The sequence below is a fragment of the Phalaenopsis equestris genome, unplaced genomic scaffold, assembly GCF_001263595.1.
Source record: "Phalaenopsis equestris unplaced genomic scaffold, ASM126359v1 Scaffold000094, whole genome shotgun sequence".
In the NCBI taxonomy this organism is placed as follows: domain Eukaryota; kingdom Viridiplantae; phylum Streptophyta; class Magnoliopsida; order Asparagales; family Orchidaceae; genus Phalaenopsis; species Phalaenopsis equestris.
This window is the reverse complement of record NW_018164536.1, coordinates 6360970-6377724: the sequence shown is the minus strand read 5'-3', so window position 1 is coordinate 6377724 and position 16755 is coordinate 6360970. Positions and strand designations below refer to the sequence as shown.

At 33.8% G+C, this 16755-nt stretch overlaps 2 protein-coding genes across 2 annotated transcripts in view; both read right to left on the bottom strand.

Annotated features, from left to right (window-relative positions):
- Nucleotides 1-1328: 1328 nt before the first annotated feature.
- Nucleotides 1329-1614, bottom strand: LOC110020326 (putative clathrin assembly protein At2g01600; the record flags this gene model as incomplete). The annotated part of the gene is given in 1 exon segment (XM_020718388.1): nt 1329-1614. A coding segment is annotated over 1 exon segment (91 nt), but the record flags the coding sequence as incomplete, so codon positions are not given.
- A 7695-nt stretch (nt 1615-9309) lies between these two features.
- LOC110020318 overlaps nt 9310-16755 on the bottom strand; it is a 34704-nt gene continuing 27258 nt past the window's right edge. The window contains exons 12-13 of the mRNA XM_020718379.1: nt 10310-10398; nt 9310-9342 (exon numbers count right to left, since the gene is read on the bottom strand). Of these exons, the coding sequence (XP_020574038.1) occupies nt 9325-9342; nt 10310-10398 (107 nt within the window). The 3' untranslated portion in view covers nt 9310-9324. The remainder of the gene's footprint in view (nt 9343-10309; nt 10399-16755) is intronic.

Sequence of the window (16755 nt, the reverse complement as noted above, 5' to 3'; positions counted from 1 at the left end):
ATTTCATCCTACATCCTATAATGGAGAATAATTTATGCTAAACATGAAATTTCCCAATGATTATTGGCATAATCTAAAAAGCCATTTCTTCTTCAATACAACAACAACAACAACAACAACAACAACAAATCATTTCTTCTTCAATACAACAACAACAACAACAAAACCTTTAACCAACTAAGTGGGGTCAGCTGCATGAATCATTTTTCTCCATTGCGTCCTATTTAGTGTCACTTCTTCTTCAATAGCAAAGGATAAATTGTTAATACGACTCCATAAAAACTATCACAATTAAATGTAAAGGAAATATTCTAGATAATATTATAAATAATACAAAACTCCACAAAGTATAGATGCAATTCCAGGGTAAACAAAGATTTTGCTTTCATCAAAGGGTAAAAAATGAATGATACTCAATTATCATTATTCACATTTGCACCGAGTCATCTCCTCATGAAATTAAAAGTGTTACAAAACTCATTTAAAAGAGATGAGACAATTTTCTTAAGCAACAAAATATAATCATTTTCCTCATGAAGTAAATTAGACATAGATAAAGAATGTGCAAGTAACCTTAAATAAAGCTAAGACCCTCTTCAATAAAGCTTCATTTTAACACATTTCTTCAATAGTCAAGAGAGGAGATGCAAAGAACACATTTATTCTTAGTTTATCACTTTTTTTTTTTTTTTGCATGACATAACTAGAATATTATTCGGTATCTCACTGTAAAATGAAAATTAAAATTGAGCAAAGAAATTTTCATTATAACATCCTTAACGAGATGAGCAGAATCAAACCAGTGCAGCGAGTAACTATAAATATGCAATGTAAAATATACTTTAGTAAATAGGAAATGCATATCAACAAACTTTATCACCAATTTGGCTAATTGGAATCGAAGAGGCGGCAATGAATCGGATGAGCAACTGTGAAGGCTACGGTCTGTGAAGACTTACAATAAACAACTAGAGAGCCATTGATGTGCTACCCGACAACGAGGGAGGCAACGTATGACAGAAACCACAGCAACAGAAATTGGGAGATCAGTCACGCGATCGCGTAGCGACAAGCGACGAGAACAGTGACTTTCTCATGTGCGGGTACCGACCATGCAAGCAATTCCCTTCGATACAAAGCACAGATTCATTCTCCGTAAATACCTCACATCCACCTCCCGATTAGATTTAGCAAATCCGGGATTAAGTTACAACGGATAAAATTTTGGATTTAGGGTCCCTGAAACTGCGCTCGGTGGATTTACTGTAATCCTAAAAATAGGCTACCGAACACCGCGTAAATTCGCAGAAGGGTTTTGCAGATCAGGACCTTGAAATCGCTGTTGAGATTCGCGATGCTGACGGTGGTAGAATCCTTGAGGGCTCCGTAAGCCTTCCGCCAACTTTGAAGCTTCGCCATCAGCTGAGATCGTCTCTTTCGTATTACTCGATTCTATCTCCTTCCTCGACCTCGTCTCGCTCTCAGTCGCCGTCTGCGGATCAAATACAGCTTCCGCTCACCCATTCTTCTCTGCCAGAGTTGACTTTCCCGATTGTTCATATTTTTTATTGAACAAACTAGCGGTCCTCTAAATGTTTGATTTTTTTTTTCATATTTGACTTTGTATGCATGATGCGAAGGGGAAGAAAAAAATCACTTTTTTATAAGAAAACAAAATGTGCATCTCACACAATTCTCTATGTATTTACATATTTAACCCTTATTATTTTCAAAATATTTTTATTTATTTACTTTCTAAAACCTAACTTTTATATTTGTATTTTTAAGTTTTAGGTGTCATAAATGTAGGTATGGATAATTGTTTTTTTCTAAATTAGATGTGTAACGTGTAGAACGGTTTGCAAGTATAGATTAATAATTTATTGTCTTAGTATTGCAAGTAAATCCAATACACATGCAAATAAGCGAAAAACAACAATAGTATGCACTTATACATTGAAAAACTCTATAAGAATAAAAAACATGAGACTTAGCATAGTCAAAGTAATTCACTATATAATTGTAAGTATATATGTTCACTCTTATCCTAAATTTGAGAAGATTAATTTTCAGAGCTAATAATCATGGATGTACAATACTTATTTATATATAATAGTCGTAGTTGGGCTACAACAAATATAGTTATAGGATATAATAGTGATAATTGGTCAAGAGTCTTAAATGATGGTTATAATAGCAGTAATTAGCTACAAGTCATAGTTGAAAGTTGTAATATAAGTAATTAGCCACGAATTTCATAGCTGGTTACTATAAAAATAATAATTGGTCATAAAAATTATAGTTGGTGGTTGCAATAGCGATAAATAGTCACGAAAGCCGGAGTTAGAAATTGTAACAATAATAGTTGGTTACAAAAGTCACAGTTGGTTGTTACAAACACAATGGTTAGTCATAAAGTTTGTATTATGTGGCTGCAATAGCGACAATTTGTCATATAAACCATAGTTGGGAGCTGTAACAATATTAATCAACCACAAATATTGTAGTTGGGATGGTAGTTGGCTATGAATGTTGCAGTTGTTGGTTGCAATAGTGGCAGTTGAACGCATATGTCATAGTTAGAACTTGTAACAGTATTAGTCAACAACAAAGGTCGTAGTTGGTTGATACAAATGCAGTTGTTAGCCGTGAAGGTTGTTGTCAGTGACTGTAATGATAGAAGTTACATATAAAAATCATAGTTGAAAGTTATAATAGAAGTAATCAGCTACAAAGACACTAATTTGTTATGAAAGATGTCGTTGGCAGCGTAATAGCTACCATTGGAAACAGATGCCATAGTTGGTGTAAGTGTCATTTTGGCTTGTTTTTTATGTCAATGTTGTTTTCATTTTTTTTTTCTATTTTATTTTTGAATGAATCATCAGTTTGTCTATCGTTGTATAATTCTCTTTTTTTTGAGTAAATCTCTCTTATATGTCATATTAAAGATTTGAAAAAGAGAGGAATTAGAAGGTAAGGCACCTACGGGGTTTCCTTCAGGAATACAAAAAAATCCTAACCTAAGTCCTTTAGCATCTAGACCTAGGGGGCTCTATGAATGAAAATTGCAAGAGATTAAGAAATATCACCTATGCGATGGTTGATCAAAGTGTTTCTCTCATAGGAAGAAGCACTTCTAGCCGAAGAGAATGACGAGGTTGTCGGATTTCTTATCCAAAGTAATGAGGAAGCTCTCCTCACCAAAGAAGATGACAATATCGTAGGAGTTTTTTTTTTCTCCAATGCTAGGATGAAGCTTTCCTCGTCAGCTCGCCGGAAATCGCCAGAGACAAGAAAGATGACCAGGGAAGTGGAATAAAAGTTGAGAAAAGTGGGAGAAATTGGCTTGCCTTATCTTCTCCTTAAGGAAGAAAATGAAAATCTTCCAGAAAATCTCTCTAGAAGCTCTTGAATCTCCTCCTTGCTCCAAAGCTCTTCTTCAACATAAATGAAGAAGTTGATCCCTGTAAATGAGCCCTTCTCCCCTAGTTAAATCGGCCCTAGGAAGAAGCAAAATGTTCCCATGTTGTTTTCACTATTTTGCATGAATTAAAATTGGTTCCTATTCCATTTTGGGAGAAGAACCAAGAAGAAGGAGAGTGGACCACTGTTCATGGCCGCCTCGCCTACGAGAATCTGGGGTCTATAGGTAAAAAATTGCAAAATAATTCTCGTGGCGTGGCCATCCTACATTTGGGCTTGGTCATACTACTGTAGTATTTGTCGCGAATGAAGACCTGACGTTGCCACGCATGAGGCCCGATGTAGTTATGTCGGGCGCTCTGTCAGGTTGGCGTGACCAAGCAATCCTCAGGCGTGGTAACACCACCCGAGGGACCAGGGTTCCTCTCGTGATTTGGGTGTGGTCACGCCCAAGTTGTGGTGTAATTACACTAAACTTTCTATTTGGTCGACGTCGTCTCGTTAACTTTAGGTTATTTGGGCTCTTTGGGGAGTTTTTGGCATTGTCACACCACTGGTTAGGCGAGGTCACGCCAGACCCTAGAACCTTTTTGACTTTCGAAAAAATTCATCAGAGGGGTTCCAGGCCTCGTATGACCTCCTGAGGATCAAATATGAGCGGTTATGATCTTAGGACCTCTGTGAAGGTCGTGAACGCATCTCAAAAGAGCTCGAGAGGTTGAATCATCTATGTGTTGCTGAGTAGAATGACTCCAACATGAAATTCGTCTATCCAGACCTTAGGCTTAAAGTACAAATATGGTGAGGCAACTTCACTAACAGTCCGCACCACGAGAATATTTGTAACAGCCAAATACATCCCCGTCCTATAGGAACAAACGTCAACGTAGAGGATGGTAAAAGTGATACCACTTTGACAACAATTGACTTGGAGCACGACTATAATGATGCAGGCCCCAATTATAGTGTCGTATTACTCAACCAAGATGTCCCATGTATTATGCATAAAAAATGGGTGCCAGCAAATGCTTCATAAAACTTCTTAGGTCCCAAGCCACAATCATTCGAGACACTTGCACTAAAAATCTGCCAAAAAAATCCAAAGTATTGCAGTGTCCGTTTTTGTTGTCTAAATGTCAAGTCAAATTTTTTTCTCAATTTTTTACAGCAATGTTATGTGTCACAGAGCCAACCCTAATTTTGTCATCTAAAAAGAGCAACCTAGGGTCAAGATTTTTTAATCCAACCGCTCCCTTGAGCTCCCATGTGTGCAAACTGAGAGCCTCCCTGAATTTAAGTGGCGAGACTTCTTCTTTAGGTTTTTATCTTGTGATGTATCCTCCACACCTCATTGTCAAGCCCTTCTTACTCTGACGGTGTTTCCATCGCCAGATTTTTTAATCCAAAAACCGAGTGCTTTTTGTGGTCGAAAGAGTTCAGAAAGCTATCTTAGAGCTTTTGAATAAAGGAACTATGTCAATCTTCGCATAAGTGAGGTTTCTCTAAACCATTATGATTTCCTCTTCTTATAACCCCTTAGACTTCTGTGTTAGAGGATTATAGTTAGGTTTTATGTTAGAAGAATCCTCTATGATAGATTTTCTACCCTATTTCTCTCATTTTCTTAAGTGTACCGAGTCGTTAACCTCCTGCAATTTTACCCTCGCATTATGGTGTCGCTTTTTGGCACCTAGTATCTGCTCTTTCAAGATAGCATCGTGACATCGTTTCCATGATGCCACGATGTCTTTCTATTATGAACTGGCACAAAGTCTTGGCTATACTCTGAACGCTGCGATCCCACCTGACTTTGTGTTCGTCTGACCTAGAGTTGCGACATTATTTCTTGATTTTGAAGCTCTAGACCTTAGGACCCCTTGGTGGAGACTGTAAGGACTAATCATAGCTTGTGGGCCCTAGACCATGGTTTTTGTAGCTTAGTATCGAGGTATTTCTTTGTAGCAATGCAACACCATGTTCGTCGCTTCAGAGCTGCAATTTCACTTATTGGCATCGCTGCACGAGGGCCACCCAATAATTTTTGTTCTTGTGGATGTGTAGTCAGAGCATCACTTTAGTTGTAGCGCAACGACTACATGTCACCCTATTGATTAGTCGGGTTTAACTCAATCAAACATTTGTTGGCTTATTTGCCTTTACAGGTAAAGCTAAGCCTATGGCTTTTACCCATGAGTCGTGGTACACCCTTGTATATGAGTGGCAACTCTCGTTCATCATCTTCTCTGCTAATCGAGTTCAGTTGATCTGAAAAAAATGAGTCTTTAACCTTTATAGGTTGGAAACTTGGGGATTTTTATCTGGAAATGTTGGCACAACCTTCGAAATGGGTGGTGGTTCTGCGTCTAAACTAATCGGCTGAACTTTTTATGAGGAGACCAACTGTACTTAACAGTTTTATATAACTCCAATATATAATGGATTATAGTATTGTAAAGGGGCATTTACATGCTTACCACACAATTCTTTTAAATTTACACATCTATCACCCAAACTTTGATTTTTAAATTTCCAATAATTAAATAAAGTTTAGGTATTAGAAATGTAAAAAATGTAGGAAATTGTGCCCCATGTATGTAAATCATTCTATTATAAAACTATGCTAGGTTTAAGAGTTTTTATACAGAAACAATATATTTTTTGTTTTATTTAAATTCATGTAGAATATATTAAAACTAATTAGAGAAATAAATACTATTGCAAGGAGTTCTATATATCTGTTTAGATGAATAAGATAGACATTGAAGTTATTGGGAATCTATAAAAATTAACAAGCATTGAAAAATTTGGATAGAAGTAATGGCTTAATTTGTCAATATAAAGGTGTACATCCAAAAGTAGATTGCTCGGGGAAGCCCAAACGCTAGATGAGCTTTCTGGGGTTAATGATCGAGCCCATTTTTATAGCCCAAACACTAGATGAGCTTTCTGGGGTTAATGATCGAGCCCATTTTTATGCACCTAATGCCCGGTTACAAGCATATTGTACTCGTCAATCACATCCATCGAAGTTATATCTATAAGATTTGCCACTTAGAATGACTTAGCTAGCTCCTCCGCCCAAGCTTTCCAATACTTATCGAGTTCATTCACTTAGTCTGTTTACATTTATCAAGCTACACCGACGAGTTTGTTGAATGATCCTTCAAGATTTTCTGCACGACAGGAAGAAGCAAATTCCAACCCATTCATGTCCATAACCATTTCGGAGTTGCCTAACACCCATGACGATATCTCATTAACAACAAATATCAACAAACCTTATATAACACGGTCTGCAATTTATTACTTTTCTATCCTTTTCTCTTTTTTTGTAGCCCTAGAAGGGCAATAACTTTGAGAGTTATATAAAAACGAAGAAGGGGAAAAGAGGGGGATCCATTGAAGGTTAACATACATAATCTGAAATCTTCTACTCCTTTATACCTCCTTCACTCACATCACAATTCTCCCGAATTGTATTGATTCATGAACTATATGCGAACCTACATTCAAAAAGGATTCAACAAAATGTGTGAAGTCATGGATTAACATGTGTTACACAAACCAATGTTTCGAATCCAACAAAACTGAAATTATATTATGAAATTGAGTATTCAAAAAATTATAACTTATTTGTTTAAAAAATGAAATAAAAAGTCAACAAAAAATTGAATTAATTTTAGTTATAGTATGCAAAATTATTTGAACCCAAATCGAGCAATTGTGATATCCAATCAAAGTGATGTTATAGTTTGTATAACTAATTTAGTACTTGTTGATTATTTGGAGAATTTGGCAATTATCAAGACTCGGTCGAAGCATTTAATATAAAAACATTTTAAAAACACTATGACACATTACTTTATATGTTGTTCTTAAGAAAAAAGTCCTCCCAAGTTCTACATATATCATACTTCAAAGTTTTCTCCACATGACAAATACTCTAGGCATGTTTGGTGCTACATATTGGTTCATGTGAGACTCTTTCTGATAGTTTCTATAGACTGATGAACCTATGGAAAACACTCAACAACCATCATAGTATATCAAACAAGATTTGTTATCATTAGATTGAATAATGAGCTACAAATGAGTGTATACTCAACATTTGACTTGATCAATGTGATTCCTTAAACTCTTTTTTACATGAGAAGGTTTAACTTTGAAAAAATAGGAACACAAGATTGTGTGTTCGAGGAAGCCACTTTAGTAATCATCTCCCTTTGCACAGGTGTACAAGTTGAGCTACTAACTCAGGTGTCATCCCCCTCTCAATAGAAAAGACCTTGCCTTTCTTCTTTTGAAGTGAGCAAGAGAATACAACTTCCTTGGCTCAAGAGAAGTTGTTTTGGAGTCAACAATGAGTGAGAATGGGAGCACTCTAGAACTCATTTTATTTCAGATATCCATGTCCATTTTTATTCAATGTCACTCTACTTCTTCTTAAAAAAAAACATTATTTCACTGAATTAGTATTATTATTTGAATTTGAATTTTAAGAGCTTATTTGTATTGAATCCAAACAAATTTTATGATTTTCCAATTGTAATTTTTGAATTAATTAATTTATCGTTAATTATTTATCTAATAATTACTAATTAAGAAAGGATAAATAGATATGTTGTCATGGTATAGCAAAAGGAGTTCTGATAATTGAAAATGGTTTTTCAACTTCTTTAACTTTGATGTAACCTGAGTATAAAATTAAAGATTTAAGCACTGATTATGTTGAATTGACTAAACATTGTTGGGATTCTTATTGAGCTAAGCAAACCAATTTTGGGCGACTAGATTCCCTATAGCTTGATTCCTTCGCCATATCATGATATATAGAGTTGAGTTGAAATACTTAGACCACCTTAGAAAACCTATTTCTAACTAATGTCCAAATAGACCACTTTGGTCAACTAGTTAGATCAACTTAATCTAGTCGCATACCCATTAACACATCGATCTTTGCACTACCAAATGAATGTTTTAGCCTATGATCAAGATTATTTAACCAAGGAGAGAGAGCCAAATACTTGAGCAAGCCTAAATATTTCCATAAGAGGATAAATCCAATCCTTCCTAGACTAGGATGAGTTTAAGCCTTGTTAGACTATGACAAATATTAGGATCTTCCCAATAATAAGGAAAGCCCAACATCTATAAGGTCATCTAGATTCTAATCTCCTAAGAGTTGGGTGATTCTCTTGACCACTTTAGTTTAGTTAAAACTAATCTCAAAACAAAAAAAAGACATCATTTTCATTGCCGAAATTCTTGAAGGCAATACCTTGTGTTTTCATAAGCAATATTGTTAGGCTCACAAATAATATTTTTACATAAACATCCCTATCAAATTCACTAACACGCTTCAAACTTTCTAATAATTACAAAACACACACACACACACACAAGAGACTCAATCATCTTATAATTCAGCAAACTAAAACCATGCATATAACAGTCAAACTATATAGCCATTAATTTATACTACTCTCCACAAATATACAAACTCAAGACACCAAAAATGGCAGAAATAACCCTGCCAAAATCCCACCACCATTACAAATAAACCCACACAACAATAACTATAATAATCAAATTACAGAGATGAGCAGAAATGATCAGTAATGTGAACAGAGGAGCATGATGATGCATCTTCTGATAATATAAAGCCGAGCTCTCTTCTCTTTAATGGCTCCACTGATATCTCTTCTTCTTCCTTTCCTCTCCACCTCCTTCCTCCACCTCCTCCCTCCCTTCAAAACTTCTTCTTCCTCGCTCCCAATCTTCACCATCTCAGTTCAAATCTGAGTTGCAGTTTAATGGAGGGAGGAGAAGAGCTTATGCTCATTTTATATAGAAGAAAGCTGGGGAAGAAGACCTTTTCAGGAGAATTTTATATTGGGATTAGATGGATGGGCGGTTCTGTAAATATATAAATAGATAGGTGTCTTATAATAAAGTTAAAATAAAATTAAAATATATATTACAATGAGAAAATAAAATAAAACATTGCCTTCGATCTCCATAATTCTAAATATGTAATTCATAATAATTTTTAAAAATAATAAAAATTGAAGCCATTAACATAATAACCCTCAATTTTATTATATTTAGAAAACAACTCTTCTTTTGTCATAAATATTCTGAATTTAGAAAAAATATTACATCAGGAGTCTGCACGCTCTACGTGCGGAGTCCAATGAAATTACGCCGTGTACACAATAGAATATTTCTCTCGTGTTATTCATATATTATTGTGTGTTGTTCAAGTGTTATTGTGTTCTGAAAATATTCTCGGTGTTATAATAACACAATAATATATCAATAATACTTGAATAACATACAATAACACCTAAATAACAAAATAACACGAATAACACGAAGAGAATATTCTCTTGTGTTACCCGGCCGATCACTTCTACGGTGTAAACACAAGAGAATATTCCCCTCGTGTTATTCATGTATTATCATTTGTTATTGGTTATTGTATGTTATTCAGGTGTTATTGTGTTCTGAGAATATTTCATGTGTTATAATAACACAATAACACATCATTAATACTTGAATAACACATAATAACACCTAAATAACACGAGTGGAATATTCCCTCGTATTACCGGGTCGATCATCTTCACGGAGTAATTTCATTGGACTCCGCACGTACCTCTGAGTGCGGAGTCCAGACTTAATATTTTTTCGTGAAATTATTGTCAGGGAGGCAAATTGATACCGACATCATTTATAATTATAATAAATATATATTATTTTTAAAAAATTAAAATATATAAATATTTGAATAAAGTAGTGGGCGTGCATTGGCTCCCCAAGGCAGGCACGTACGAAATATTTATATAAAATAAAATAAAAATAAATAAAAAATGGACCTCACGTGCAGCTCGGCAGCACGCCGGTCGAAGTGTAGACCGGCCATCTGGTATAACACGCCCAGAATTCCCCGTCCTCTTCTCCTCGTTTCTCCTGCAAATATTAGCTGTAATCAGAGCCCTTGTTCCTCAGCCTCTTTCTCTCTCTATCTCTACAAATAAATATTTTGGAAAAATTTACATATATACCCCTTAAGTCCCGTGTATTTACCTCTCTTTTAGTTTTATTTGTTATATGTTATGAAAATTGTGGGTGGTATGGATGTAAGAAGTTTAGGTGGTAGAGATGTAAAAACATAAGAATTGGGAGGTATTTATGTAAATGCCCATAATTTTTAATGAAAATGATAAATAATAATGAAAGGAAAGACTTATGCTTTAATTCTTATATGTTTACATATAAAATTTCTAGGCTTTAATTTTTTGGATGTGTCTTTTTACTTTCGGTTAAAAATGTGTACTTCGTCTTTTTTTTATTAAGTTTAAATAATGTTATCTTTTAGTATATTGCTAGAGTGAACATTGGCCTGTTTGGGGTAGCGGTGCAGTTTTGTCTGTTTGGATAAATTGTATTTTGACGGCTTGTTCAAAAAGCTGCCACAAAAATCATCATTTTCCGTTGGGTTTGTTGGGTCTGGCTTGGTGCGATGACAGCTTTCTAATTGCAATCGAACTTTTTCAAATATATATGTAATAGTCACTGCAACTTTTTGCAACATCAGATTATTTTTTGGGAGTTTCATAACTATTTTTTAATAAGTTGTAACTGTCCCGAACAGACTCTTTAAGTTTTTTCGAATAATATAAGAAAATCATAATATGTCCATTTCATGAAGTGGTGGAATTTAGATATTTTAGTATGGCTTTCCCTTAAATGAGGGTTTGGTTATCTTTATTGATAAGGACGATTATTTTGGTGGGGGCTCTAACATTAGGAAGCAATAGTTGTATAATTATTGTGAAAAAATGTATCCCTAATATCAAAATCATCATTATTTTCGTTATATTTGCCCATTATCATCATCGCTATCACTCTTATTACAACCAAAATAGTAGTCCAACCATCGACCACCATCCATGAGTTGTACGTACCATACAATTCAATTCATATTTGTCGCTTCCACCATCATCTTATGCACGACGATTCACATGTGGCCTCATCATGTTCGACAGTCCAGTCATCTCGAACTCTCTTCCTAGAGCTAGGGCTGTCAGAAAAGCTCATTGTTCGTGAACAGCTCTTGTTTGTTTTGTTAAATAGCTCGCATTCGAATCGTTCATTTAAGTAAGCGAGCATAGCACAAATAAGTTTTTTTAAGCTTAAATTGTAAATGAGCCAAACACGAATAACCCTTTATTCGATCGTGTTTGGATCATTTTAGCTCAAACAAAGGAAAGCATATATAATATTAATATAATAATATATTTGATATATTCAAATCTAGGTTTAACTCAGGTTCTGCATCGTGCTCAAATCCAACACCCCACATCTATTTTTCCAATTAATATAAAGAAGCCAATTCTATAAGTTTAATTTTGTTATATTCACGTATTATATTGTATGTATGTATATATATATATATATATATAAACAGAAACAACAAGCATTTATCGCACTAAGTGGCACAGGCAAAATGAATCCTTTTCTCCATTGTGTTCTATTGAGTGTCATATTTTCATCTAATTCTAACAAATCAAGATCATTTTTTATATAATATGCTCAAGTCTTCCTAGGTCTACTTCTACCTTTCTTAACATTAATCGAATCTGAAGCATCCACTCTCCTAATCAGATCATCAGATGGTCGATGTTTAATGTGATTAAACCATCTAAGACGACTGTTTCTAAATTTGTCCTTCACTGGAGGAGCTACACCAATCCTATCAAGAACATATTCTTTTTGCATTTTGTCTCTAAGTGTAAAGCCACTCATCTGCCCAAGCATTCTCATCTCGACAACACGCATCTTAGTTTTATGCTTCTCTTTTAAAGGCCAACATTCAACGTCATAGAGCATTGCAGGTCTCACCATCTTATAAAATTCTCATTTAAGTCTAAGAGATACTAGTTTTAATATTATTTAATTGGACAAAGAGCAATTGTTCTCTACTAATATGTATATATATATATATATAGTATTGAAATAAATATAGGGCTATGTATATATTGAAGTAGTGTTATAGTTTCCTTGGTATCCGGATAATGCTTCCTTGATTTGTTACAAATGCCTTGGAAGAGTGAATAAGGAATAAGCCAATCTGTCTCCTTATTTTTAGCTTATATGCTTAATTCCAACTAAGATGCTCATTTACCGAGAAATTCCTTGGCCCATTTTAAGCTATAGTGTTCCATGGGTGCAACTATTACTCCTGTTTTAAAGCTAAACCATATACATACATGCAAACTTTGGTTTAAATTTTGCTCCAATGACTCTTTATGGGTAATTTCCTCTTTCACAAATATTGCTCTTATCATCATTCGACTGTTGTTCAATGGAAGACGGGTGACTCTAGAATTTGGAAAGCGATGCTAAAAGCTAGAACTTTGGCTAGTAATTTTATTTTTTGGGATGTTGGTGAGAGCAATATCTCGATTTGGCATGATCAATGGAGGTTGGGTGACAATCTTGTGTCGGCTTCGGGAACCCTGCATGATTTAATTCTTTCAAATCTTTGGTTTCAAGGCAATTGGGATGTCAATGAATTAAATGATCTTTTTTGGTCCTCTTGAGGCTGCTAAGATTGCTAAACTTCCCATAAAGAATACTACGAAGGATTCTCCTTTATGGAAGTCGACTGTTGTTTTATCCCCCACCAAAATGCTTTATACTAATATTTATCCCTATAGCACGTGAAGGTGGAGTCATGCAATCTGGAACAAGCTTATCTTTCCTTCTATCTTTTTTTTCTTATAGAGATTTTTTCTTAATTTTTTTACCTTTGGATGATATTTTGAAACTTAAAGGTTTAAAAATGGTGTCCCAATGTTATTTATGTAAAAAGGACTCCGAAACTGTTGCTCATTTATTTTTTCTATGTCCTTATGCTGCTCATATTTGGAATATGTTGGGTAACCATTTCAACTTAAAATGACATTGCTCTTTCGCTATTGAGGATTATCTAAATACTTGGAAAACTGTTATGTCCGTCGATAAAAAGTTGCGGTGGTATCCTCTTGTGTTTCTTTGGTTCATCTGGGTGGCTAGAAATGGGGCTAAATATAGTAATAATCTGTCTACTCCTCATATTACTCTTTCTAATATACTTGCTCACTTCAAATGGGTCTGTCGTTCCCTTTCTTTGTCGGATGATATTATGCAGTCTAAAGTGGGTAGGATGGTCATCTTCAGATGACAACCCCCACCTTTGGACTGGGTTAAATTTAATTTGGATGGCAGTTGGATCTCCAACGCGGCAGGTGCGGGTGGGATCTTACGGAATCATTTTGGAAAGTGTTTATACTTTTTTGCCTCTCCGATTTGTGTTGTCTCTGCTTTGGAGGCAGAAAGTTGGGCTTTCCTCTTAGCCATACAGGTTGGGGCTAGACTTAATTTTACAAAAATCATTTTTGAGACAGATTCTCAAACGCTTATTGATGAGTTTTACAATACCACTATGCCTCGATGGGATTTACTTGCCAATATGAATAGAATTCGTGATTATATCCAAAGATACAAGTTCATTTTTCATTTGTCTTTTATATACAGAGATGGTAACTCTCCGGCTAATTAGTTAGCGTTTGGCCTCGTTTGGCCATAAATTCTTCTGAGGTTAGCTGTGGCACTTTCCCCATGTCGCATCTCTGCACTCGTTTGAAAGGCGATTTGCTTGACTCTCCTTTTTGTAGATGCTAATTTTGGTCTGTTTCTATTTCTTTTTAGCTTTTGTGGAATTGACATTTTTTTTTTCTTTTATATTTCGATTTTGATGGATGATGAAAACCGGGACTTGCTTGGTGGCTTCTTTACCACCTTTACTATATTTGGTTATTGCAATTTATCTGAAATCTTTGTCAAAAATGGCTGGTTGATTGGATTTGTTGCGAGGTTCTCTTAATGATTTACACTCTACCACCTCTAATTTATGTGGTCTTTTGCTCATTGCAATTTTGTGGGAGCTTGATCAAAGAATGGATGATATTATGAACTTGCTGGGTGGTGTGTTTTACATCCTTACCACCTTTAATTTATTTGGATATTGCTATGTTCCCGGAGCTGGAATATCTGCAGGAAGTACTATCTTTAAGCTAACTCTCCTAAATCGTTTTATGTATTTTCGGCTCGATTTCCTTCTGATCCCTTATGTTATCTTACTGATGCTTTTCTGGCACTTTTTGAGGATTTTCTGGCTGCAGGTCATCGTTTCTAAGTTTTTCTTACAGCATCTTCCAGACGGTGTAACTTTCTTTTGGTGCAGGATAGGATTGGTTGGAGCTGCTTGAAGCATTTTTGTTTTGGGTCTTTTGTATTTTGGGTTTGATAGAACTTTTGGTGTTTTGCTTATTTTTGGCGTAGCGTTGTACAGTGGACTCTGGAACCCCTAGGCTTAATATGTATTTTTTTGGTTTATAGATGGGGATCCACCGTCCCACCCAAATATGTAACCTTTTTTTAAGATTAACGCGTAAAGAGTCACCAGTTGCTCTTTATATATATATATATATATATATATATATATCTAAGTATAATCCTATACTTTTCAAGTAATTTCAATATTAATATGTTATAGATGTACTTAATAATCAATTCAAACATGTTACGTGGTAATGTTAATGCAATATTTCATTATAGTTGATATTTATAAAATGTCAAGATCACGAAAGAAAGAGAGAATTATGGATGGAAAAAATTATTACACACGGAGTCCAGATGCATCCAGACTCTATGTATAACGCTATTGTATGTTGTTGAACGCATGTTGCACAACAATATACAACAATGGTGCATATGAAGTTCAAACGGATATGTTCGGACTCCTTACGTAATATTATTACATGCGGAGTACGGATACATCCAGACTCTATGTACAGCAACATTATATGTTGTTGAATATCCCATAATTTAATTAGTGTTATAAAATACCTTATATTAAAACAAATAACAAATTTACATAAAAAATAGTACTAATTACAAATAACAAATAACAAGTTTAAGTGCGAGATACATAGATCCATAAAAAATGAGTGCTACAAATGTAAATTTCCCTTAAGTTTAAGGTAAAATGTGCTATTTTAATTTTTTTACTAAATAAAATTATAGCGAAAAAATTGGGTCATGAGTAGATCTGAACGTTGGGCAGGTGACCTGACGAGGTCTCTATAAGCACACTTAGAATGTGCGGGTTTGACTATTAGAAAATAGAATTTTAGTGGGTTAAGCCTTGACTAAGTCAAAGCCCAAATTAGCTCGACTAGTGCTTTAGATAATTAATTTTATACTTGTATGGAGGTTGTAAGCTTAAGACTTAAAGAAAATGAATGATAAAAATGGGAAAACCATTATTCAATTTCTTTAAAATGAGGTAATATAAAGAAAATAAAATGTAAAAATATAAATCATACAAGACAACTCTCAGATGGTACTCGCAAGTGATGTCATATACCCTGCACGATAAAGACAACAACAAAAGTGTATCTTTGAGTGCAAATTTTTTTGGGCAACTCTTCGGATACCTTAAGGTATGACAGTAATCCTGATATAACTCTTTAAAAAGTTGAAAGAGTCCATACTTAAATTGAAACGGAAAATGATAAATTTAAAGTAAAAGTTTAAGAATTTGTTTGGGATCAATTTTTGTTTTTGAAAAAAAAAAAAGAAGAGAAAACAACATAAAAACACTATTTGGTTTTTAAGATCAATTTTAGTTTTTGAAAAAAAAAAAGAGAAAACAACATAAAAACACTATTTGGTTTTTAACATTTTTAAATTTATTTTTAAACACAAATAAATAGTTTTCAAAACACATAAAACATGTGAAATGTGTTATGTGTTTTGAAAATAGTCAAAGCTTATTATCATTTGATTTCAATTAATACTTTAATTAATAAACTTAATAATTATAAAATTTTAACAATAAATCTACTTAATTAAATTAAAAAATAATTAATTAAACCCATAATAATTCAAATAAAATATTAATCATTTAATTATATTAATCATTTAATTAATTAACTTAATAATTAGAAACTTTAATTAATTAAAATAATAATTGAAATTTTTATTTATTTAATAACTACAACTAATAATTTAATTAATTAACTTAATTAACGTAATCATTCTAAACTCGTTATTTTTTTAATTTCAATTAATAAATATTAATTAATTAACTTCATAATTAGAAATTTTAAATAATTAGTACTTTAATTAATTACCATAATTAATTTAATAAATATAAATTTCAATTAAATAACTTAATAAATAAAAATTTTAATTAAATAACTTAAAGATTATAAA